At 42.5% G+C, this 24782-nt stretch overlaps 1 protein-coding gene across 5 annotated transcripts in view; it reads right to left on the bottom strand.

Annotated features, from left to right (window-relative positions):
* The window catches only part of ATG7 (autophagy related 7), a 243864-nt gene that overhangs the window by 187768 nt on the left and 31314 nt on the right, over positions 1 to 24782 (bottom strand). For all 5 annotated transcript variants that reach the window (XM_060023057.1, XM_060023061.1, XM_060023060.1 and 2 more), the window contains exons 8-12: positions 13764 to 13852; positions 12006 to 12127; positions 7898 to 7988; positions 6995 to 7139; positions 1599 to 1757 (exon numbers count right to left, since the gene is read on the bottom strand). In XM_060023057.1, coding sequence (XP_059879040.1) covers positions 1599 to 1757; positions 6995 to 7139; positions 7898 to 7988; positions 12006 to 12127; positions 13764 to 13852 — 606 coding nt within the window. The remainder of the gene's footprint in view (positions 1 to 1598; positions 1758 to 6994; positions 7140 to 7897; positions 7989 to 12005; positions 12128 to 13763; positions 13853 to 24782) is intronic.

Here is a 24782-nt window from a genome sequence, read left to right as displayed (position 1 = left end):
CGTCTGCCTTGTTCCCCAGTCCCTAGCATACAGTAGGCCTTAAATAAATATGTGAGGAGTAAGTCATAGAATAACTGAACAAAGAAATAGGGGGAATTGCATTGGGTCATAGACCATGGCTAGGATTTGGGCAAGCAAAACTTTCAGGCAGAGCTCAGATTCAAAGCCAGGTCTGTCTGGGCCCAGAGGGGAGTTCACGGTACTCTCTGGTGATAGAATGAATTATTCTTCCTGACTGTGCACTGCCTCCCTCTAATAGAATTATATGTCCATGCCTTTGCCATACAACTTTGCAGGACCTCCGACTAGGAAAGCAGGGTATCCTGACCAACCCCATTGACTTAGGGCCTGGCCCTGTGACTAGCTCTGGCAATGGAGATGGAGGACACTGCACAGTGCCATTTCTGAGCTGAGACTTTAACATGTACAGGTATGGTAAGCCTCACCAACCCCTTTACACTTCTACCTTCCACCATAAGAAGAGTAGGACAGCTGACTGTTGCTCCTGGAGCGTAGATTTTGAAATAATGACATATAGAGTAGATTGGAAACTGACTCGAAGCCTGAGTCCAGCCTAGCCTACAGCTAAGCTATGGCTAACCTGCAGACCCATGAGCATGAAATAATGTTTATGATCGTAAGCCATTTAGATGTTGGGAGTATGTGATACGCAATATTGTCACAGCAGAAACCTAACTAAGATGCCTCCTCAATGATGGGGTGTAACTTATTCTCATCTCTTCTGGCATCCAGCACCTCACTGGGTACAGTGGGTGTTCAATCAATACTGCTGAATTAAACCCATTCCTCTGGTACACTGATGAAATGGGCAAAACAAAGTTGCTTTTAAAGCAAAGACCGTTAAAATGAATGAATCTAATGCTGAGTGACCAAACAGAGAAATTTTGAGAAAGCAGGTTTTTTATTTTTAGCCAGGGCCAAGAGTCTCTTGTGGCACTTTAAGTACAAACAGATACTTCGGAGACACCTAATCTAACCTCTGTCACATAAACTGATTAAGCATGCAAGATGCAGAATGTCTTTTGCTGGATGACCTCAAAAACACCGACAAATTTCGAAGCAAATGAGCTGAATGACTTGCCTCATTGTTTTTAAAATAAATGATGAAAGTCAAAAATAAGAAGCAGCTGGAATAAAAAGCTAAACATTAGCCAGATCTTTCTTCTGCAGACTTACATTCAATTTAATTTCATAAACCTGTACTAACTATCAAGTATTCTGGTGATGAGGAAAATAATATCCTACATCTGAGCCACCATAAATCCCTTTGGAACAAGGCAGTATCTAAAAATATTTGTACCCCAAATTCCTCAACTCAGATAATGCTTTGCAACTTATAAAACATTCTTTTCATGTACTCTTCATTTTATTTTCATAATAATATATGAGAGTTTTGTTCTTGTAATCTGCATCTCTGAGATGAGGAAACAGAGGTTTGGCCACATGATGAGGGCCTGGTAGTAAGTGACAGATGTCTGACTCCCTTTCACCAATACCACAGGGCCTCATTCCCCAAGACTTAAACACTGAAAGATCCAGGAGAAAACCTCAGACGTTCTCAAACAGCATCAACGTACCACTCCGGGGAATATTTTCTGGAGCCGGTCTGCTGCAGCCAGGGCCTTGGGCTTACCACCCACCAGGCAATCTTCAAATTCATACAGAGGCTGCCTCACAGGGTTGGAATAGGAGATCTTGGCATTGTCCACAAATGTGATGTGTCTGACGCCCCAACCCTGCATGGAAACAGGAGATCATGGTGTGTTTCTGATGAACATTTCACAGGGTGTCTCCCTTGAAATCCCTAAAAGGGGTTTTATTTTGGAGCAGCTTGGGAACCTCAAAATACAGGGAACTCCAGAAACTGAATTGTGCAAATTCAGTTTTTGACAGTGTCGACTTCCTTTAAAAGACAAAATAATTATACACACAGTGCCTGGCTTCCTACAGTAATGAGAGTAAGAAATGTCATTGTGGGTCTGACTAATAATTCATTATTTTTGACAGTGGCACCAGAGGAAGCTTTGGGGATGAGTCCCATAAGAACTGTCTCTGTTACTGTCTTAAAAGGATTAGCAAGAGCCACCCAATGTCCTTGCTTTCCCTGAATGAATAAGCATAAGCAACATCTCATCCTAAAATTCACTTAAAGCCTGAATTAGCTCCTTGTAAAAGTGACTTATAAGTTATCTCCAATTGTGTAACATCATAGAGGATTTTGTACTTTTTCTCCAAGAGGCAAAGCCCTTATTAATATTCTGGAATATAGGGGAGAATCTACATGCTCAGAGATAGTTTTCATGATTTCATACACTTCAATTCCATCTCCTATAAAGTCTTATAGAACCACATGATTTTAAAATTAGATAGACTCTTTAAAATCTTTAGTTCAATTACTTTATTTTACAGATACAGAAACTGAAGCCCAGAAAAGATAAATGACTTATCTTAGGTCATAGATCTGGTTAATGGAGGGGAGGAAATGAGATCCTCAGAGTGGCAACCAAATGAAGGTGCGTACTTTCTGGGGTGAGATGGGGTATGTGTATTTCAGTAAACCATGAACAAGCACAGTGATGTAAGAGAAGCCCTGGCAGGATTGGCTGCAGAGTTAAGAGTCTGATCTCTGTCTTATTTCAATATCCTTCCATTAGGGACTTTGAAATTCAGTTAGTCTGATGAGTCCAGGGGCACAGTCAACAACAACCCAAGATTCACTGTCGGGGTGGAGGATGATAGGCCAGAATCCACTCTTTTGAAAGCATAGTTTAAGTCGGCTGCTTGTTTTGAAGCCCACTGGTAACTTTGGTCTACCCACCCAGTTTTATAAGTGACTTTCACCAGGTAAGCAAACTACCATGGAGGGGGAATAAACATGTGGAATATCCAAATGTCAGTGGTGCTTGGCTTGGGGATATTTATTTCGGGAGTATTTTTGCATTTTAAAGCAATGATGAGTGGAGAGCAAGGAAGGCAGTCTGGGAACATGCTTGGCGGTGGGAAGAAAGCCACATAAATTACAAACATGCCACAGGTTAGTCACATGCATGTGGACTCTCACACTTAACTTTCAGTTTCCTGTAATGCTACACAGTTTAAATGGCTAATCTGTAAAGATTAAAGAAAATTACAATACTCAGTGCTGGTGAGGATGGGGTGATGAAAAAACTATTTTACCGATTGAGAATGTAAACTAGTATAATTCTTCTGGAAAGCAATTTGGCAATAGGTTTCTAGAACTTTTTAAATGTTCATATCCTTTGACCTACTTCCAGCAATCTGTTTTAGGAAATGATCTAAAATACTGACAAAAGTGCAATCACAAAGATGTTCTCTGTAACATAATTTAGAGTTGTAAAAAACTAGAAACAATGTTAATGTCTAACATTAGGGGAATATCACAGTAAATCATGTTTCATCATTCAAGAAGGCATACTCTAGAGCCATTAAGAAAGCTTTTAAGAAATCCTTTTTAATGACATGAGAAAGTGTTTACAATGTTAATTGGTAAAAGCAAGGGGCATTTTTATATATCAAATAAGATTTTTAAATATACATTAAACAAACACTGAAAAGAAGTGAAAATGTAGTCGAAAAATGGGTCTTCTTTTCTTACTTTACAACTCTTATACTCTACAAATTTTCTACAATGGGACTATAATGACTTTATAATTTTAAAAATGCTAAGAAAACTTAAGTACCTAATTCTGGAAGTTAGGAAAAGAATGAAATAAATTCCACAAAAATGGAGAAGGAAGTGAATAAAGATAAAAGTAGATATTAATGAATCTGGAAGCAAAACAAAACAAAAATTATGGAATAAAGAGATCAAGGATTTAGTTCTCTGGAAAGACTGATAAAATAGACAAGCCTCTCTGGAAAGTTTGAAAAAGAGAAAACACAATTATTCAACATTAGGAATAAGGAGAGATAAAAGAGAGGATAAGACTTCACTGGTGGCGCAGGGGTTGAGAGTCTGCCTGCCGATGCAGGGGACACGGATTCGTGCCCCGGTTCGGGAAGATCCCACATGCCGCGGAGCGGCTGGGCCCGTGAGCCATGGCCGCTGAGCCTGTGCGTCCGGAGCCTGTGTTCCGCAACGGGAGAGGTCACAGCAGTGAGAGGCCCGCGTACCGCCAAAAAAAAAAAAAAAAAGACAGGATAAAGAGAAGATTTAAAAGTTGGTAAGAAGGACTTCCCTGGTGGTGCAGTGATTAAGAATCTGCCTGCCAATGCAGGGGATTTGGGTTCAAGCCCTGGTCCAGGAAGATCCCTCATGCCCTGGAGCAACTAAGCCCGTGTGCCACAACTACTGAGCCTGCACTGTAGAGCCCATGAGGCACAACTACTGAAGCCCGTGCGCCTAAAGCCCATTCTCCGCAACAAGGGAAGCCACCGCAGTGAGAAGCCCGCGCACCTCAACGAAGAGTAGCTCCCACTCGCTGCAACTAGAGAAAGCCTGCACGCAGCAACAAAGACCCAACACAGCCAAAAAAGAAATAGAGAAATAAAGAAGTGCATTTTAAAAAAATGAAATAAAATAAAAGATGGTAAGAGAATACCACATGTATTTTATATCAATTAATTTTCAAATTTAGATGAAATGGATGATTTTCTAGGAAAACAACATGACTAAACTGACTCAAAAGAGGTATAAAATCTAAAAAGGTCAATGACTATAGAAACATTTGTAAAAGTTCCCAAAGATTCCCTGCCCTCACTGCCAAGAGAATTCCAAAAGGCATCAGGCCCAGATGGATTTATAACTGAATTTTGCCAAACCATCAAGGAACTGATAAGTCATACACTTAAACTGTCCTGGAGCATAGAAAAAGGCAGAAAGTTTTATTTTATAAAAGTAGTATAACTCAGCTATAAGATATACGACACCACAAAGAAAAGGAAAAAACATTACTATAAACCAACTTGACTTATGAATGCGTATGTAAAACCTAGCAATAAAACATTACCAGTTGAATCCCATAGTATATTAGAAGAATAACATACCATGAACAAATAGGGTTTTTTCCAGGAATGCTCAACATTAGAATATGATTATCTTGATAGATATATTTGATAAAGCTTAACAATCATTTCTGATGTAAACGCATAGTAAACTAGAAATAAAAATCTGCCTCCTTAATTTATAAAAGAGCATTAGCAGAAACCAATATCACATATCAAAATTAAAGGAAAAAAAAAGAAGTTTCTCATTAAAAATCAGTAACAAAATGAGGATGCCAATTCTCACCACTATTCCTCAGCAAAACCATGGAGTCCTAGCCAATCCTAGAAATAGGTATAAATGTTGGTGAGGAATACTTATCAACCTAGAAAATTCTAAAGAATCAAACAAAAAACTAATATAACTAAGAAAGTTTAGAAAGATGGCCAGATAGAATATCCTTCTTATATATCCCAGTAATAGTCGACTGGAAAATTTAGTGGGAAGAACATATCTTTAAAAGAAAAAAAACAATTAAACATGTGAAAATAAACTAAATGAGGCATGTGTGAGACCTAAATAAAGAAAATCTACAAAGATGATCTAAATAATTTAAGAGATATACAATGCTTCTGGAACTAAGGATCAATATTATAAAGATGTCAATCCTTCCCAATTTATCTATAAATTCATTGTAATTTGAGTTAAAGCTGTGAGTAATAATGCAGGAACAAACAAATGGAATGATGGAACAAGATAGAATCCAAAAAAAGACTCGGGTACATAAGGAGATTTAGTATTTGATTAAGGTGGGAAAATGATGATTTGTATTATTGAACGAATGCCATTCAATCAAATGACTATTCACTTTGTGGAAAAAATGTTAGATATTTAACTCTCATCATAAAACAAAAATAAATTCCACATTGATAAAGATCTAAACATAAAAACAAGAGTTCTGTAAACCGTAAAGAAAAAGATTGACATATTTAATAACATCAAATTTTTAAAAACCTTTATGTGGCTAAAGATAACTTAAATTGAGAAAAATATTTGCATTATATTACAGAAAAAAGGTTAATATCCATTAAAAAAAGAACTCCTAGTCAATATATAAGAAACACAGCCCAAAGGACATAAATAGAAGAAATAAAATTCACAAAAGAAATAAAATCAAATACTAACCCTCACTAATTAAAGAAATGCAAAGTTAAAAGCTCTGTTTTACATTCTAACACAGTAATTCTACTTCTAGGGCTTTTTTCCTAAAGAAATAATTCCACGGACATGTAAAGATATAAGCATGTTCACTTCAACAGCATCTCTAAAAGAAAAATATGCTGAAATTGATTAAATAAATTGAGGACAAGACATATAATAAAATCCTACATATACATAATATGGAATACATAGAAAGAGAACCACAATTATTGTTATATTAAGTTAAAAATAAAAACGTGCTACAGACAGTATGCTATGATCCAATTTTTGTAAATATAAATAAATAAATAAGTAAGAGCAAAGATGACAAATGTCTCTCTCTGCATTTGCACATGCCTACGAAAACTTCAGGGAAAGATGCTGTGTAATAATCTGTGAAGTCTGCTTAATTCTGGTAAGTGACTTGGGATGGGAGTGGAGGGAGAGTTCCTGTTTCTACCTTATAATAAAAGCATGTATTCCTTTTATACTTAAAGAGATACTGAGAAAAGAAAAAAGGGAGGGAGACAGGGAGGAAAAAGAGAAGGGAGGGAGGGAGAGAGAATAGGGGGAGTCTGGGAGAGAGAATAGGGGGAGTCTGGGAGAGAGAAGGCACTCAGGCGTAGTTGTTGCTTGGTATCCGCGGGGGACTGGTTCCAGGAGCCCCTGGGGATACCAAAATCCACAGATACTCAAGTCCCTTACATAAAACACAAGGCCCTCCGTATCTTCAGATGCGAAACCCACAGGTATGGAAGGTGGACTGTATAGCGAAATAAGAAGAGAAGCCACAGCTTTAGAGGTAACATCTGACCCCCACAAACTTACCATCAATGTCCTGGCTACATTACAACCCAAGGTGCCAGCTCCGAGCAGCAGACACTTGACAGACACAACCTTGTCTAAGTCCAAAGTAGGGACCAATCTCCAACACATCAATTTGAGATTTAGATCCACTGATGACTCAGCTAACCTAGAAAATGACAGAATTATTTATTTATTTAGTCAGTCACTCATTTATGCCCCAATCTTGTCCTTTTTAGATAGAAAGTAGCTGCATGAGAAAATAAGAAACAAATACTATGGAAATTAATATCAAAGGAAAAGTAAAACAAAGCTTGAGGGTGAGCGAGGAGGAGAAAGGTGACCACACAGAACACATGCCACCATTATCCTCTGCAACTGCACAGTGATGGGCCACCAATCTGATCCTGAGCTCCCAGCAGCCAAGGTGAAATGGGAAGCATGACCAGGTGTAGGAGTTACTGTGTCCAGGAATAAAAACACACCAGCCGCTTATGAGGAAAGATTTTCCTAATACTGAAAACAGAGAAATTTCTGTCTCCTCAATAAAGGGGGTACTTACATCATGCCTTCAATACAATACTGGTTTCTGTGAAATATTTCTTATAATGTCCTTCAGTGTAGGCTAATGGACAAAATCAAAGGGCAATGAATAAAGAACTAAAAGGTGGTGTAGGTACAGAGGTCTGAGAGTCTGAGCTTGAAGCAAGAACGAAATGTAGAATGTCTAGAGAAACGTGAATTGTGTGTCCTTCAGGATATCCATCATTAATATTAATTCTCACAACCAAACTTAAATCAAGAGGCAGCCAAGAGTGGATTAACACTCGTCGTCAGTGTGAAGGCACCCCCTGACTGAACTGGGCAATGCGCTTGGCCTGACAGAACCTGGTGTGCACCCTGGAGAAAACGGCTTCCAAAGTATACCTTTTAGGGTCCATACATTCGCTGAGGTTCACCATCCTTGGTCCCATGCCTCCTTTCTGGTTCTTTTCCCATCCAACCGCCTTGGGACAATCTTAAGGCAAATAAAACAGTAAGTTTAGGGAAGGAGGGAAAAATAAAAAGTAAGTCAAAGCAGCAAGATGACTCACGCATCCATAAGCTTTCAGTTCACTTCTTTTTCAAGGAGGTTTGCAGGCCAGATTTGCATCTACTTGCCTCAGTTGCCTCATTTTCCTGAGCCACTAGGAATCTTGTTTAGAGACCCTCAGATCCAAGCACTGCCTTCCCACAGAAGGGCTTCAGAAACAGCCCTGGTCTCTGGCCCGAGTTGCCTTAACTTTTGTAGTTACTGGAAGTTGCTCCAAAAACAGAATATATCTGGAGCTGGTCTAACTCTGTGAAGGGCTTTCTACCTTAGGAAGACAAGCCAGTGTGACTGCAGCACACCTTCTGCTGAGTTCCCACCTGGACCTGGACCCCTCCGTTGAGCGCACCCCTTCCACTCTTCATCCTTATGTTACCCTTCCACCCAGCCTCTCAGTTCCATCACTGCGCCTACCTGTCTCCAGACCTCAGTCCAAGGGACTGCTCTTCTGTTAAGCTGCCCTCTCCTTTAAGCACATCCTTAACCATTCAGACTTTCCTCTCCTCTGACTTTTCCCTTTCCCGCTGACCTCTTTTAACCTCTGCATTGGGTGCCTCTGTAACTCCAATTCCAGCTGTTCTCAAAATTTGCTCCACGCAAAGCTCTGAGAGGATAAAGACTCCATGGCTGACGGGCTGGGGAAATGCTTCTGTACACCTACCTGTGTTCTCCCTCTGCCCCACCACCACCCAAACCTGGAGCGTCACATCGCACATGAGGGAGATAAAGCTCCGAGAAACCTGCAGTAAAGGAGCCACTTTGTCTGATTTGGCTTTGAGCTTCCCAATCTTACCTGGCTCTCCATTATCTCCCTCAACCAGTAACACCAATTAAAATCTCACAGGACACATTCAGGGTAATGCTGCTCTATTCCACTGTTGCAAAATCCTCTTAAAAATCTCAACTGCTTTGCAGATACTTCTGCTACCTCCTCACCTTAATGGAAACCTGTCTTCCTTGGTGGAAACCTGTCTTCCTTGGTGGAAATCCGGCTTCCTTGGTGGAAACCTGGCTTCCTTGGTGGAAACCTGGCCTTGTAAATCCTGCTAATGGGGGCCACCCAGTCTTACACTCCCCACACCTTGGGACCTCAGTTGCTCTCCCTTCCTCACTGAATTCCCAAAATTCACAATAAAGCCTCAACTCCTTAGCAGGGAATTCACTCAGCCACCTACCCTTCCAGCATCACCTCCAATATCTGCTTGAAGTAACAGTCTCTGAAGGAACAGAAGCTCCTTGACTTCAGGTTAAGAGATACAGGACTATGGCAGGAATTTTACATTTGTCTCTAATTGTACACTGGTTTTCTTTGGACATTCTCCTACTTTTATATTTCTATCAACACCTCTATTTTCCTTTCCTTGGGAACTTTTTAGCTTTCAACCTTTGTTTCTTAACATAATACTGCCCAATATAATTATGGGACCTAGAGGTGTTGATTTGCTTTACACAATTTTTTATTTCTGGGACAGGACGACCAATGGGAAACAAGGGGGTCAGTTATCTTCAAAAGCTACTTGGCTGAGGGTATCTTTCCCAGCAAGGAGCCGAAAAACAAATGACCCTTCCTGTTTTAACTCAGGTGCTCTGGTGCAGTCCTTTTTTACATCACAAAAAATTAAAACTGAAATAATAGATTTGAGTTCTTAAAGAGGATAAGAACTCCAAAATCATTTTTCTGGGGAAAAAAAAGAGTTCAAACCAGTTACTAACTCATATTTTGTTTGATTTTCTTACTATTCTCATGTTAAATTTAAAAAGGCTTCTCTAACACATGCACAGAAATTTGACAAGAAATTCAGAAACACAGTCTAGTACTATAATTAATAACTCCAGCCTCAGCTTTCTCCTGTTACAGATAAGAAATTATAAGACAAACACAAAATGTCATTGCAAATTAAAACATCTCTGTACTCAAGATGTTACAGACATTTTAAGAAAATTAGATGTACTTTAAACTTACTGATAATTTAAAAAAATACTATAGGTGACCATAATATTTAGTCTATCATATCTGCTTCCATATTAGACATACCCCAAATTAATGAGAAAGTATTTTTTAGGGGAAAGTTAGGCCCTGTCTTCCCCTAGCTGGACAAAGAGGAGGAGCACAGCAAGGACAGGAAGTGAAAGGAGGTCTCTCCCACCCTCAGCAGTGTCTGCGGCTTCCCTCAGCCGGCTGCTCGAACACTCTGTATCAGCAAAGCAGAGTGAGCTTGCCTGCACCACCAAGAGCAGAAGACACAGGATATTCAAAACTGCATTTCTTATAACACTGTCATTGCAACTATGGGATGTCTTAGAAATATTAAAAGACACTACCATACGAATACGTTCAGTTCACATTATGATACAGAATAACTTTACAAAGTTCTAGTTATTAAAAGGTTTTATTTACAGCTATACAAAGTTCTAGTTATTAAAAGGTTTTATTTACAGCTAAGAGGGAAAACATTAATTTACGTGAAAAAAGAGGAACATCTGCCTTTCTTAAACTAAATAATCTACACTCAATATCAAGTGTTAAGACTTGACAGCACTGCAGCGCTACAGAAAACCTCTTTCTCGAATAGAATTGCACGGTGTTTCCTGGGTTTGCCAGCTTCACCAAGCATCAGTAATATATCACTGGGAGCAGGGAGTAAGAGTAATTCAGTGACTTTATCTTAAAACATGGAAAGAAAAGTGCCTCCCCCAAAAGGTGGTTGGCAGGATTAAGTGAGTGACGTGTGGAAATAGCTGGTGGCCTGCCAGGTGGAGACCAGGCCGCATTACTGGTTAGTTCATACTCACCTCATTCCCCTGGAGCTACCTTCCAGTGGCGGCTTAATGAAACATCACATGGAAGCTATTTTAGAATGTGCCAGAAGAGGGTGCTAAATCAAATGTATTGAATATCTAAAGACGGCAGAGAGGTGATAGATATTTTAAGGCTCTAAACTAACAAGCAAACAGCTTCCTCTTTTGCCTGATGAAGCAGAGATTTTAACACCCCTCACCCCCAAAACACACACTCACATTAAGGCACATGATCCACGGATTAAAGAAGGCAGTGTTCCTTGGAACAATGCAGGTGCTGTATGGAGCAAATTAAACCATGTAGGTTGTACAAGTACTCTGGACAGCACGTAAGACATAGAAATCTGAGGGATCATCTTGGAAAGGGTTCTCGGCTTTGGGTAAGATAGGAAATTACCATAAATTATCACTTATTAAGCAACTATAATATGCCACCATTGTGTCTGTCTTTACACAGGAGTCAGATTCCTCATAGGGGTACTCCATGAGGTGGGTATTATTACCTTTATTTTACTCCAATTTGGGTATGTTATTCTGTCCTTGTGATGTGTACATAAATATAAATATATAAATAAATGCATGTATGTATATCTACACACACACACAAACACACACACACACACACACACACATCTATATATATAACATTATCTGTGAGCCCAAGTTTCCTACCTTATGGAACAGGGAGAATAGCTGACGCCTACCACACAGGATCAGATGAGGAATATTAAACGTGGAAGGAGAAATGGCACTTTTGCTGACTGGCTTACTATACGGAGAATAAGATCACACACAACTTTTTGTAACAAATAAATATGTAGGTGCATTAATACTTCATTCTTCCTGTAATAAGGGTAAGGAATAAAGACTTTATGTTAAGCAAAAACAAAAAATAGAGGGAAAAAGAATTCTCAGGACTGAAAAAACTACCTGGAGGAAATATCCTGAGGACAATCTCTGCCTTTGTTCCTGTCTGAATAGCAGAGCATGCCCTCTGTTCCAGGGAAGAGTTCCTAGGGGCAAAGAGGTAGGAGCTGTACTTTTTTCTACCTCCATTGCCATTGTGAAGGGATGAAAGAAAAGTTAAACCTAATTTGGTTTCTGGTAAATGCTAAGTATATGCATTCTCAAAGACCGGCAAGTTACCTGGGCTAAATGCCATTTCTGGAAGCTTCACTTCGAAGATGATGCTGTGGGTGACGTCTCTCATCCCCTGCAGAGTGCGGTCCCGGAAGCAGAGGACTTCAACAGACTGGAAACTGCTACTCCTGATGTCGGGCCCAGATTTTTTTATTTTTTATTTTTTTTAAGGAAGGAAAAGAAAGAGCTCACGTAAGAACTTCGGCAAACCCAGGTGGAGAGGATTCAATTCATTGTAATTATGCCTCCCTGACACCCTCGGGGGGTGACCTTAACCTCTGAGAGATTCTGAACATATCCACGCAGGCTTCCTTTGTCCAAGTGTTTAGAGGCTGAGCGCTGAACTGACTATGATTCCTTTTTAGGTGAGTTTTATATAACAATTTCACATTGCACATAAATACTTCTGACAAATGAATCTTAAATGCAGAAAAAAATTAAAAAGCTCACAAAATATTAACAAGAAACTCCAAGACAAGCATGGGCTCCTCTGGTCCCCCTTCTCCCACCTGAACGTACAGTCTACGAGACGGCAGCTCGGGCAGTGGCGAGGAAGCCCACAGCTCTACAGACTCACCACCAGGACAAGCAAGTATAACACTCTCCCTCTGCGGATGATCTGTAATCTAGCTATCTTTAGTGAACACTGTTATTTAAGTAAAGCAGACACAGAGGTAAATATCCAAATCCTAAATATAACGGAGCTTGTCTCATGCCTCCTCCCAGTCAATAACCAGCCCCTTCAAAAGTAACTCCTGCTCCAACTTCGAAGTCCAGACATGGGTTTTGCCTGTTTTGACCTTTACATACATGGAACCAGGGAGCACGTATTGTCTCAGGTCCAGCCTCTTTCACTCAACATTATGTTTCTTAAATTCATCCATGTTGATATGTGTATCAGTAGTTCATTCAGATTCACTACAGCATCGCATTCCATTGCAGTGAATATCCTATTTATTGTCCATTTCATTGTTCGAGGACATCTGCGTTATTCCCAGTGTTTGGGCATTAAGAATAATGCTGCTATAAACGTTCCTGTATATGTTGTGCTTGCATCTGAGTATGCATTTCTGTGCTTTATATACCCGAGAGGGAAACTGCTGAGCTATAGATATTTTTAACTTTGGTGGATACTGACAAACAGTTTTCCAGCAGTGTTTGAGGGTTCCAATTCATCCACATCTTTGACTTGGTATTCTCATCTTTTTAAACTCATTCTGGTGAGTATCTCATTATCTGCTGAGTATGCAGTAGTAGTTCATAATGGTATCTTATTATCTTTATTAATGAGTAGTATCTAGTTATACTTTATTTCCTTGATGATTAATGATGTTGAGCATCTTTTCAAATGTATATTACCCTCTGTTTTATTTAGTCTAAGGTTGGGAAAAAGGGCAGATGGTAGCAACAGGAAAATCCTATCTGAAGGTGACTCAGATAGCTGAAGGGAGGGCTAGAGAATTTCAGGATGGGGACCTCCAGCTGTTGGCCCTGCCCTACTCTAAAATATCTTTAGGGCTGTATGGTCAGAGTCTGAAGCTCCATAACAGACCTGCTTAGAGGCTCACCACTGATAGAAACTGGATCATGACTGATTTATTGATTTATTATCTGGTTTCTATGCCAGCAGTGAAAAAAATCCATTTGGGAAAACAGAAATATAGATATAGTTAGGCACAATGTCAAAAACATATAGACACAGACACAGACAGACAGACAGACACACATACACACACACACACACACACACACACACGTAAATACCATCTGTGGGCTGCTAGGACCAAAAAATTCCTCAAAGGCCATCCAGGGTACTGGGCTAAGTTACAGGGATCATATACACCAACAGTTATCTGTGAACAGAAAAGACTTTGTGAGTGAGGCAAGTATCATGTCAGATTCACAACACAAATACTGCTAATCCCTCCTCTTTCCTATTTATGCTGTTTTGCAAAAGCATCAACAATTAGACACTTGGTGAAGGGTTAGAGGGAAGAGAAGAAAGCCAAAGGACCTCACACCAGACAAGAGAACTTCTTGATGGCAGGGGCTGTCAAATTCTTCTCTGCACCCCCCTGTGCCTCACACTGGGCCTGGAAGAGAGTAGGAACTAGATACATTCTAGTTCCTAGAAGGAACTAGAAAGGAAGGAAGAAAGGAAGGAAGGAAGGAAGACTGAAAGGAGAGCCAGGAGGGAGGAAGAGCAGTCAATTGTCAGGGCTCACACAGAGAAAATCCTCGCACAAAGAGACATCATCTGCGAAAACTGCTGATTTTCATGTAATGAGAAGAGACATCATCTGCGAAAACTGCTGATTTTCAGGTAATGAGAAAATCAAAGAAGCGTCACTACCATTGTAAATCCACAGTGACACCAAATTAAAAAGCCGGATGCCTTTGACATTGCTAACATATTATTTCCTCTCATTCCTGCCTCCTCCAGCTCCCCCAACCCTGATTTCCAACTGGAAAACTCAACTGAACTTCAAACACCATGTCTTCAGTGAAGACTGCCCCTGGTGGAGGTTGTCACCCTGTCCTCTCTGCTTCCATAGCCCTCTGTACGTTATACATAACATCTTTCACTTTTTCTGTCTCCTTCCTCTCAAAAGACAATGAGATCTTGATTTCTAAATACCATTCTCCCGCAAAAGGAATCAGGGCTCCATGGCTACGTGGCTAATTCTAGGGCTGCAGCAAGGAAAATACAAGATGAGCCTGAAGCACCTTCCACAGCAGAAAGTAAGGAAGTGCTCAATAAACAGAAGGACGGGGGGCATGTCAAGTGGGCGCCCGAGACACCTGAAAGAGCTCTCAATGGCCAAGGCTGGGACAATCTGCTCAACAAAATAAATAACGTGGTACTGGATTATAACTGATATAAATGGTGAGATAAATAAATACGAAGGCGAAGGGACAAATCCTCCTTACAGAAGGTTTCCAAGCAACATATGTAGATACCTCCCCCTCCAGGAGTAGAGCTGAATCGTTCTCCTCCTTGAGTGTGGGCTCGACTTAGTGACTCACTCCCAAAGCAAAAGAATAGTAGTTTTGCAGTGGAGAAAGCTGGCAAATTCTACCTTAAACAAGTGACCAAGTTTAACACCATCAGGGATGCCATGTGAGTATCAGGTAGCTTGGATATAATGATGACAAGGGCACTTCACCTTAGTGGTATTCTTTCCAAAAATAACCCCATCTAATATAACCCACCTAATCATAAGTAAACATCACACGAACCCAAATTAAGAGGCATTAGACCAAAATAACTGAACCAGTACTCTTCAAAACTGTCAAGGTCAAGGTCACTAAAAACAACAAAAGTCTGAGGAACTGCTGCAGACCAGAGTTGATGAAGGAGACATGACAAGAGAATGCATCTGGGATTCTCCTGGGTGAGAAGGTGAGAGCATGGTCTAAGAGACATGTTCCTATGAGAAGCAAGAGAGCTCTGAGAATGAGGCCTCTAGCCTAGCGCTCCCTCTGAATGAAAATGCTGTCTCCCTGGAGGTCTTCTGGTCCAGCTGGCCACCGCCACCACGTGGGGCACCTTTTTATTTTGTTCCCCTCTATCGACTGTGACAGAGGGCATTTGCCAGGCATACTACATGATTAGGTAATCACTACTTCAACTTCACATTTAAAAAAATTCACCGAAGGCATTTACCTCTCTGTTATCCAGCAGAGAAGAGAAGAGAAGAGAATGGCCAGATGCAGTGAAAAAACCACTGGCTGGAGCGCCAGCGGGCATGCGTTCTAATCCTGCAGCTAACTGATTTTAAGACCCTGGGGAAGGTCTTCCCTCACCTGTAAAGTGAAGCAGTAAAATAATTTTATCCCAAAGGATTCCTTCTACCTCCAGAATTATAGAGCTTTATAGACCATTAAAGAGAAAAAAAATCCTGTATAGCTTACAAAACAACACAGTCTCTATTAAGGCTCAATCTTACCAGGTGGCTAAAGGTTCTTCAAGTTTTATTTGGGAAGAACCCAGATAGTATGAATCCAGGAAATGCCATTCATATAGAGACACTGAGTTTCAGTTTTCAAGTATGACTCCATAAACCGAGGCTCATATCAAATGTCCTGTCACTTACTCGAATTTGACCTTCAGCAATTTACTTCACCTCTCTATGCCTTAATTTTCTCATCTAGATGGTAACTCTCACCTGCACTTAGCACAGAGACTGGGAGCAAGATAAGCGCTCAACAAATGGTAACTGTAACAACAATATAAATAAACTCTATTGTGGTAGATTCACTCACGTCTTTGTTCAGTTCAGTCTATCACCCTTACACAGTTACCTACCTTCAGTTTCAGGGTTATCTTTTCTTAACCAGCAGAGAAAAAGGAGGCTAAGTTCTAGTTTATCAAATATTCTCTGGCTCTAGGTTTTACCATCTGCAATTGTAGAGTTGGGACAAAGTGATGTTTAAATTATATAAATTAGAATGTTACTTTAGATACAAGTGGATGCCTAATTTCAAAGAATGAGCATATTTCTGACACTAAATACAAAGGCAATGAGGCAGGAAGGTAATAAGAAAAAGAAATCTTTTTTGAGAAGACCAGGAATAAATTTCTTAGAGCAACCTGACCTAAAATGAGCTACAGAGAAGGAATGAACCACTTACTGGTAAAGGGAGGTCAGCTTGAAAATGCCTTAAAGTAACTCTCCTACCCACATGAGGCATGCATGAGTATGCATCCGGACTGGAAAATGACAGAATCCATTTGACACTAGGCTGAATACCATTTAATTTTCCTTTGATGATTCAAAAGTGACTCCAAAATCTTCAAGTGCTTTAGGAACCAAATCCGGAACCTCAATCATTGTAGGAATTAGTCCACACAAGGCTGGGTAAGCCAGTTTAACTATATGGGTAAACAGATTTTTTAAATGGCAGTCAGAAATAACCATTGGCTAGGAGATCTGGATTCTAGAACTGGCTTTGCCACAAATTCATTGTGTGAACTTGGGCAAATCTCTTCCTTTTACAATACATCAGCAGAAAGAAACAAAATGTCATTGCAAAAAAACGCTTTGTTTAGAAGGTTTATGAAATAAACACTCTTTTCTCCTTGGCTGAGGGCATACAATTCATTGAAGTTGTTCAGTAATGATCTGGCTGCAATCCACCCAGCAATTTGCTGAAAAAGTACAAAATGAGAAAGAAAAGAGGGCAAAATTGTCAACTTGAGTGTGTGGAGAAATTTCCACATTGATGCAAAAAAACATGCTTATCTGACAAATGGCTGTCTACTACCCAAACACTCAATATAATGGGAAATGCACAAGGGAGATTATGTGTCTTAAAAGCATAGGGGAAAAGTTCAGATATCTAATGCACGGCGATGTCACAGATGGCTGCCATGATGCCGAGATCACTAAGAGAAGAAAGAGCCCCGCTAACAGCAGACCAGTTATTGCTCCTTTGTTATTTATTGCTCTTGTCCAAAGATTTTACAGCCCTAGAATGAAAGGCTAATGTTGTCAAAATTACAAAACATTTAATCTTCAATAATTGCTCCGGGGCTTCCCTGGTGGTGCAGTGGTTGAGAATCTGCCTGCTAATGCAGGGGACACGGGTTCAAGCCCTGGTCTGGGAGGATCCCACATGCCGCGGAGCAACTAGGCCTGTGAGCCACAACTACTGAGCCCGCACATCTGGAGCCTGTGCTCCGCAACAAGAGAGGCCGCGATAGTGAGAGGCCTGTGCACCGTGATGAAGAGTGGCCCCCGCTCGCCGCAACTAGAGAAACCCCTCGCACAGAAACGAAGACCCAACACAGCAAAAATAAATAAATTAATTAATAAACTCCTACCCCCAACGTCTGCTTTAAAAAAAATAATAATAATAATTGCTCTGAAGAAAGAAGTAAAACTCAATCAAGCAAGCTTTCCTTGAGGATTGGCAATGGGATAGTGACAGGGGCTGTTTCAGCGTAACCACCAGAACTGCTGCAACAGTGCGGTGGCCCCATGACTCATAGTGGAGTCATTTCTTTGAGGGAAAGCAGAACTTAAACAAGGCCCATTTTCAGCCAATCGAATGTGTGGCAATGTACAGAACGTTCAATGCAGCAGGAGAAAAAGTCGGCAGCTTGTGGCCACAGTTACTGCAAGCAGTGGTGCTGGAGGGGCCCCAAGGCTTGGGAGAGCCGACTAGTCCAATCTCTCCCCAACTCCGCAGCCTGTGACTTCACACTGGGAGCCCGAAATGGGCCACAGTGGGAGAGGTGAGGTCACGGAAGTAAGCAGACACTACAAAATCAGGGTACCCCCATCGCCAAGAGCCCGCTCTCAAACATTTACCAGCACACGACCGATTACAAACCTTAAAATGTTCAAACTCTTAACCCAGTAATTCCACATCTGAAATTTTTCCTAAGGAAATAAATAATTCAAAATATAAGGGGAGGGGAGTATGGGATTTCATGCGCAAAGAAGCTCCTAAAAGTGAAGAATTATGAGAAACCTAAATGTCAAAAACTTGGTAAATACATTATCATACAAATTTATTAAAAAGGATGTTAATGTTGAGTTTCATATTATGCTAAAATACTAAAATAAAACAGAATATAGTAGAATCTTAGCCTTTAGAAAAATGCACATAAGATTAGAAGGAAATACACAAAATGTTTACTTAAAAAAATTCCAAAAACTTAATGGAAGAGCTTTGTGAGATTTTAAAAACAGAAAGATACAGCTGGACATAAAAATAATGAATGGAACCACACCAAGTGCAGCTCATTTACCTGCCAGTATTCTCGAAGTGGGCACACAGCACCGTCCAGACTCTATGTGATGAGCTATTCGTGACTCCTAAATCACTCAACTGGGTCTCAACTAGCATATTTCAAAAGACAGAACAGGATAGAAAACAGAGTGCATAGCCCCTAGCAAAGTATTATTTTGTGAAAGTTTTGCTTCAGTTTTCTATGCGTCTGTAATACATCTAAAGACACACATAAATATGATTACTGAATCATAATGTAACAGGTATTTTTAACTACAAGTAACAGTCAAAGGACTTTGGCATTAAGCGATCCCCTAGCGATCACCTTTAACAACCGTTAAGTCATCCAAGAAACGAGAAGAAACCAACCAAAGATGCACTTGCTACTCAGCTTTACTTAAAGAAAGCATCATTAGTGAACTGGTCAAACCTTCCTGGATGCTCCGAGGCCCTCTGAAAATTTCCAGAAGGGCTTCTCCTGCAGGCAGGCCATGCCTAATTTCTCCAGGTTTCTGTTAAAACCAAAAAGGCAAGAAAGTGTGCCTCTCTTTGGTAAAGGCAAAGTTGGCTGCATGACTCAGGACCCCAAAATTCCATCTATATAGAATAGCGGGAGATGGAGGTCAGTCCACAGAAAATCATTTTCCTTTGAAAATGAAAAGTGACAAATGTATTCTAAGAAAATACAATGAGAAATATTATAACATGTGAGTAAAACCTAACAAATCCTGTTTATATCCATCATCTCTTAATTCTCACAACCATCTTATGAGGAAGAGGGGGAGGAAACTGAGACTCAGAGGTCACAGCCCACGAGGTCGCAGGTGGACCCAACATCTGCCCTTCCTACGCTGTCATGTCGTGCTGTGAGCTACTGAGAAAAACGTGGATGCTCTTTTTCCCACTGTGGGAAGCATTCTGACTATAGGAGGTAAGATAATTCACATGTGAAGGGGCCGCCATTCCCCAGCCTCATTTCCATTCTCCTCACCTATAAAATAAGAACGATACTACTCACTCTGCAGGGTGTTGGAAGGATTACTGATACCACGTGTGAGTGACCAGCTCTGTGCTGGACACACAGTCAGAACTCAGAACGTGGTAACAGCAGCTGCTGCTGACTGAGTGGACAGTGCGCCCTCTTCAGGGACAGGCACCCGCTCCCTCCCAGCGAGCTGGGGCTCCGGACCTGAACAGGCAGTACCTCCAGATGCAAAGGTCCCAGCTCTGGCTGGGAACAGAGATGGGCCACCCACCTCCAGATCTCAGCAATCCCACAGCCTTCTCTCCCCACCAGGGCAGGCTAACTCCTGTCCTTCCCTTCAGGTTTCTCTAAGTCAGGGACCCAGAGAGGATCCAGGAATGCGTTTCAGCGTTCTGTGGATCCCCTGACGTTAGATATTAGATGCTTATTTTTTGGTGGGCAAGGATGATTGCTTCCACCAAATTCTCAGAGGTTATACGTTTGACCATCATCCCTTCCTCAAATTAAGAATTACTGCTCTAAATTACCCACAGCAGATCACACACCTCCCCCATACTCTGTCTCCTGTCAGACCACCAAGCACGTCTACGACTCATGCTACATATTGACTTTAGGTGCATAGACAATTTGGAAACGCCTTCATAAGCAACACAGCCTGAATCAGAAGACCATATGAAACAGAACACTTATAATGAGCCCTATTAGGAGTAACCTACCGCTTGCGGAAGGCCTCCTATGTAAGGGGCACTGACCCAGGTATTTCACATATGTGAGCTCCAACCCTCACAACTCATACACTCACGCCCTCAGTCCCCCTTTGTATTTACACACCAGACATGATACCATGGGCTGTAGATGCAATGGTGAAAAATCAGACAGGATACCTGCCCTCATGGAGCTTACGCTGACATGGGAGAAGAAGATCAAAGGCCACTCAAGAAAATGTACAAATACCATTGTGCTAAATATTACAAAGAGGAGCCACACAGCACTATGAGAACCCATCATGGGCAGCATAAACCTCTTTACAGTGGTCAGGGAGGGAGTCCCCAAGGAATCATGAGTAAGTTTCAATCTGAAGAAAGAGTGAACACTTCACTGGGCAAAGGGGAGGTGTGGAGGTGGGGAGAGAAGAGGCAGAAGAGAAAGGAGACAGGAGTTCTGGGCAAAAGGCACGTGCAAAAGCCCTGCAGCAGGAGGGCACCCAGCACCTCTGAGGGGAGCACAGAAGGACTTGGGGCTGGATCCACACAGGGGCCAGGCCACTCAGAGTCCTGTACGCCACGGGAAGGAATGAGGTGTCTATTCTTAGAGCACGGGAGAGAAGGCATTGCTATGCTTCATTCTGAGAGTGACACGATCAGATTTGCTTTTCAGAGGACTGCCTGGGGTGATATGGGGATGGACTGGGGGGAGGCCTAAGCAGCACAAGGAGCCCCATTAGGAGGAACTGCAGGAAAGCAGACAAAAGACCATGAAGCTCAGATCGGGGTGGTGGCAGAAGAAACGCAAAGGCGGCAGACCGACAGACGTTTAGGACACGAAATCTATGGGACACGGAGGTGGTAAAAACGGAGAGGTGTCTAGCAAGCTGCCCAGATTTCTGGCTCTCGGGACTGGACGGATGACGGTGTCATCAAGACAGCGATGCCCAGAAGAGGGCCAGACTTGGGCGAAGATCATGAATTCAGCTTGGAGATACTGAATTCGAGGAGCTGGAGAAGGCAGCAGGGGGCTGGATACTGCAGTCTGGGGGTCCAGAGGAGGTTCAGGCTGGAGAATGTGGTCACTAGGGTCGTGGGCACCAGACTCCCCCAGAAGAGAAAACAAACTGAAAAGAGAGAAACCTGGAGGGATTCCAACAGTTCTCCAGCTTTCCGTGAGGACAGCAGGGCTCACAGAGGAACAGTGGCTTCTCGGGAGTCAAAGTCCTGGTAAGAGGAGGCAGGAAATAATATATGAAGCCAGAGCACAACTGCAGGGGCTCACACTGAAAACAATGCCTATTTGTGGAAGAACAGGATAAAAAATCTCAAAGAAACTTCATGACTCAAGGAACACGAAAGAGCAACTGGAATTATGTGAAAGCAAATGAACAAGATCCATGCCATAAAGGCCGGAGTGACCTCAAGTGAAGTGATACGTAGGTTTCACAGAAATCATTTCTTCAGTGCTCTGCTCAAGTCCACAAGTGATCCTGCCTGTCCACAAGGAACTCTCTCCTCTCTACATGCACACATCACATGCCCATTAAGTGTCTGGCATTACACTAAATGCAGAGGATATGCTGTGGGGTATAACACGGTCTCTGTGCTAACACTGCTCACGGGCTGGTCGGTGATACGGGCAAGGCAGACAAGCAGCAAACCAAGATTACACGCGAGCCCAGTCACTGCCAGGAGAGAGGCTGCTACCAGGACACAGAGGAGGGATACCAAACAGTACAAGGAATCCGCCAGCGCTTCCCAGGGGTGATGAACCGGAAAGGGGGTGGGGTGAGGCATTAGCCAGGTGCAGGAAGGACAACGGACAGGCGTGACTGAAGGTGGGAAGATGGGGGGAAGATGGGGGGATTAGGGGCGTCTGGAGGTCACAGTTGCAGCCACAGCATAGGATGCATCTTGGGGAGCATCAGAAGGTAAGGCTAGAGGGATAGGCAGGCGCCAGGTTTGAGGAGGCATTGAATGCTAATATTTCTAACTTTATCTTGAAGTCAACAGGAACCACAGAAGGGTTTTAAGTAGAAGAGTGACACAATGCAATTTCTGTGTTAGAAAATGCGTTTGGGCAGCAGTGTGAGGAATGGATGGGACATTCAGGACCACAGAAGGGAGGTCTGCCAGGAGGCCATGAAACTCCTAAGAGCCCACCAATCTGCACAGCTTCTGGTGATCCTGTCTACAAGACTGGGCACAGATGCACAGATAAACAACCAAAAGTATCATCCGGATTATTTCGTTGGCACTTCTCTTCCGTGACTTGAGTTTCTAGTTAACTTTCCACAAGTCAATGTCTCATCTCCCCCTAGAAGGCAAGAACAGGTATAATCATATTTCATAATTTCTGGCTCATAGGAGGTGCTCGGTATATGCGCTGAGCCATGCCAGGCTTTCCTGAGATCAACCTTAGCCAAGCGAAGGATCTGTGTCTGTGTTGGCCAGTGGTTGGCCTCCAGGTCGGGGCCCTGGCGAACACGCCAAGACCGCTTCAACGGAGACTCCAGAGAGTCGTCCAGTCGTTAAAAACTGGCTGCTGCTGATAGGGCTTCCCTGGTGGCGCAGTGGTTGAGAGTCCGCCTGCCGATGCAGGGGACACGGGTTCGTCCCCTGGTCCGGGAGGATCCCAGGTGCCGCAGAGCGGCTGGGCCCGTGAGCCGTGGCTGCTGAGCCTGCGCGTCCGGAGCCTGTGCTCCGCAACGGGAGAGGCCACAGCAGTGAGAGGCCCGCGTACCGCAAAAACAACAACAACAACAAAAAACTGGCTGCTGCTGAGAAAGAAAGAAAGTGAGCACCTGCTATTATGCTGGCATTTTATCCACATCATCACGTTTCTCCTTCAGCAGCCGTGTAGGAGGTAGGATTAGCACCACAGAACAAGTAGACCCAGGTGAAGAAAGGGTGTGCAAAATCACCAAGTTCACGGAGCTACTAGGTGGCAATGCTGGGTATCAAAGCCAGGCTTATTTGATTCCAAATGTCAAGCAGGGACCGCCTCTCCCCCAGTGACATGAGAATGGAATGGAAGAAAGTGCAAAGGCTTTGGAATGAGACAATTCGGCCGTGTGACTCTGAGTCTCATTTTTGTCAAACAGAAAATGCAGATATTGAGAATACCTATTTCACCAAGTTATTACGCGATCCAGTACATGAAAGCCCCTTTTAAACTGTCACGTGCTCTGCAAACTGTTATTTCAGTAGAGCTGCCCTCTGGGGAGGACCACGCATTCACCACACACAACGTGAAATCCAGCTGCTTTGACACCCAGGCCGTTTCGCCCCGCCTGCCGTCACAACACGGCCTCGCCTTCGACTGGGCTTCAAATCATCAGTGGTTGGTCTCGCGGCTACTAATTTAGCTACTGTTCCGTGAACATGCCTGGGGTGGTGGTGGTGGGGAGAATTTTAATAAAAATCCAGTCCTCAGTCATCAATTTAAATAGGGCTCCCTCTGAAAAACAAAACGCTAATGTGTTTGAGAAAAAAAGTGTACTTACAAAAAGGTATCTGAAGTTCAGGCTAAGAGTCAGGGCGCCAGGGAGAGGCCTGTCTCTTCTCAGCTCTGATACATCTACACAGCGACTGAAATTCTCCCACTTAATTTCAAAACTGCATAATACTCATCACGAATTTTTTTATTTTTAACTTTCAGTGTCTGATACAGCTAAGACACCTTACTATGTATCTCATCACGTCGAAAACACACAGTACTCTTTCCCTCATTCAAAAGAATTGTATTCAGGGCCTGGGACAAGGGCTGGCCACCACGCTGACACGGATACGTCAGACTTGGTCCTTGCCCTCTGAGAGCCTACAGCCTAACAGCACAAAAGGCACTGTATGCAAGCGAGTGAGTGGAGCAGGCAAGGGGGAGGTCGGGGGGCAAGGGCAGTGAGGTCAGAGGGGACAGGTCACACCTGCCACACCATGAGACGGCCTCACCGTGGAGGCAGGGTTTCAGCAAGGGAGAGAGTTTCTTAGAATCCACACAGGCAGGACCTCTTTCAGGAAGATGATAACAACACGAGGACAAAGAGAGATGGAGGAAAAGTTCTAGGTGTATTTGCTCAGGGGGCATGTCTGGTGGAAAACAGCGAATCTTAGCTGGAGCAATGGTTTGTGAGGAAAACAGTGGAAGATGAGGCAGGCAAGGTGGTTTGGAGGCAGAAGGAAGACACCGTGGACTCTTGATCCGTGAACGACACAGGGAACGTGAGGGGTCTGAGGGAGATCCTTCCCACGGGGAAGCAAGAGACTCTCACTGTCCAGCAGTGAGAGGACCGGGACCTGAACTAGCATGGTAGCTCTGGCAATAAATGAAAATATAGATACAAAATGTAT

Source organism: Delphinus delphis, chromosome 10 (assembly GCF_949987515.2).
Source record: "Delphinus delphis chromosome 10, mDelDel1.2, whole genome shotgun sequence".
Classification (NCBI taxonomy): Eukaryota; Metazoa; Chordata; class Mammalia; order Artiodactyla; family Delphinidae; genus Delphinus; species Delphinus delphis.
The sequence above is the reverse complement of the archived record's forward strand: the minus strand, read 5'-3'. Positions and strand labels throughout refer to the sequence as shown.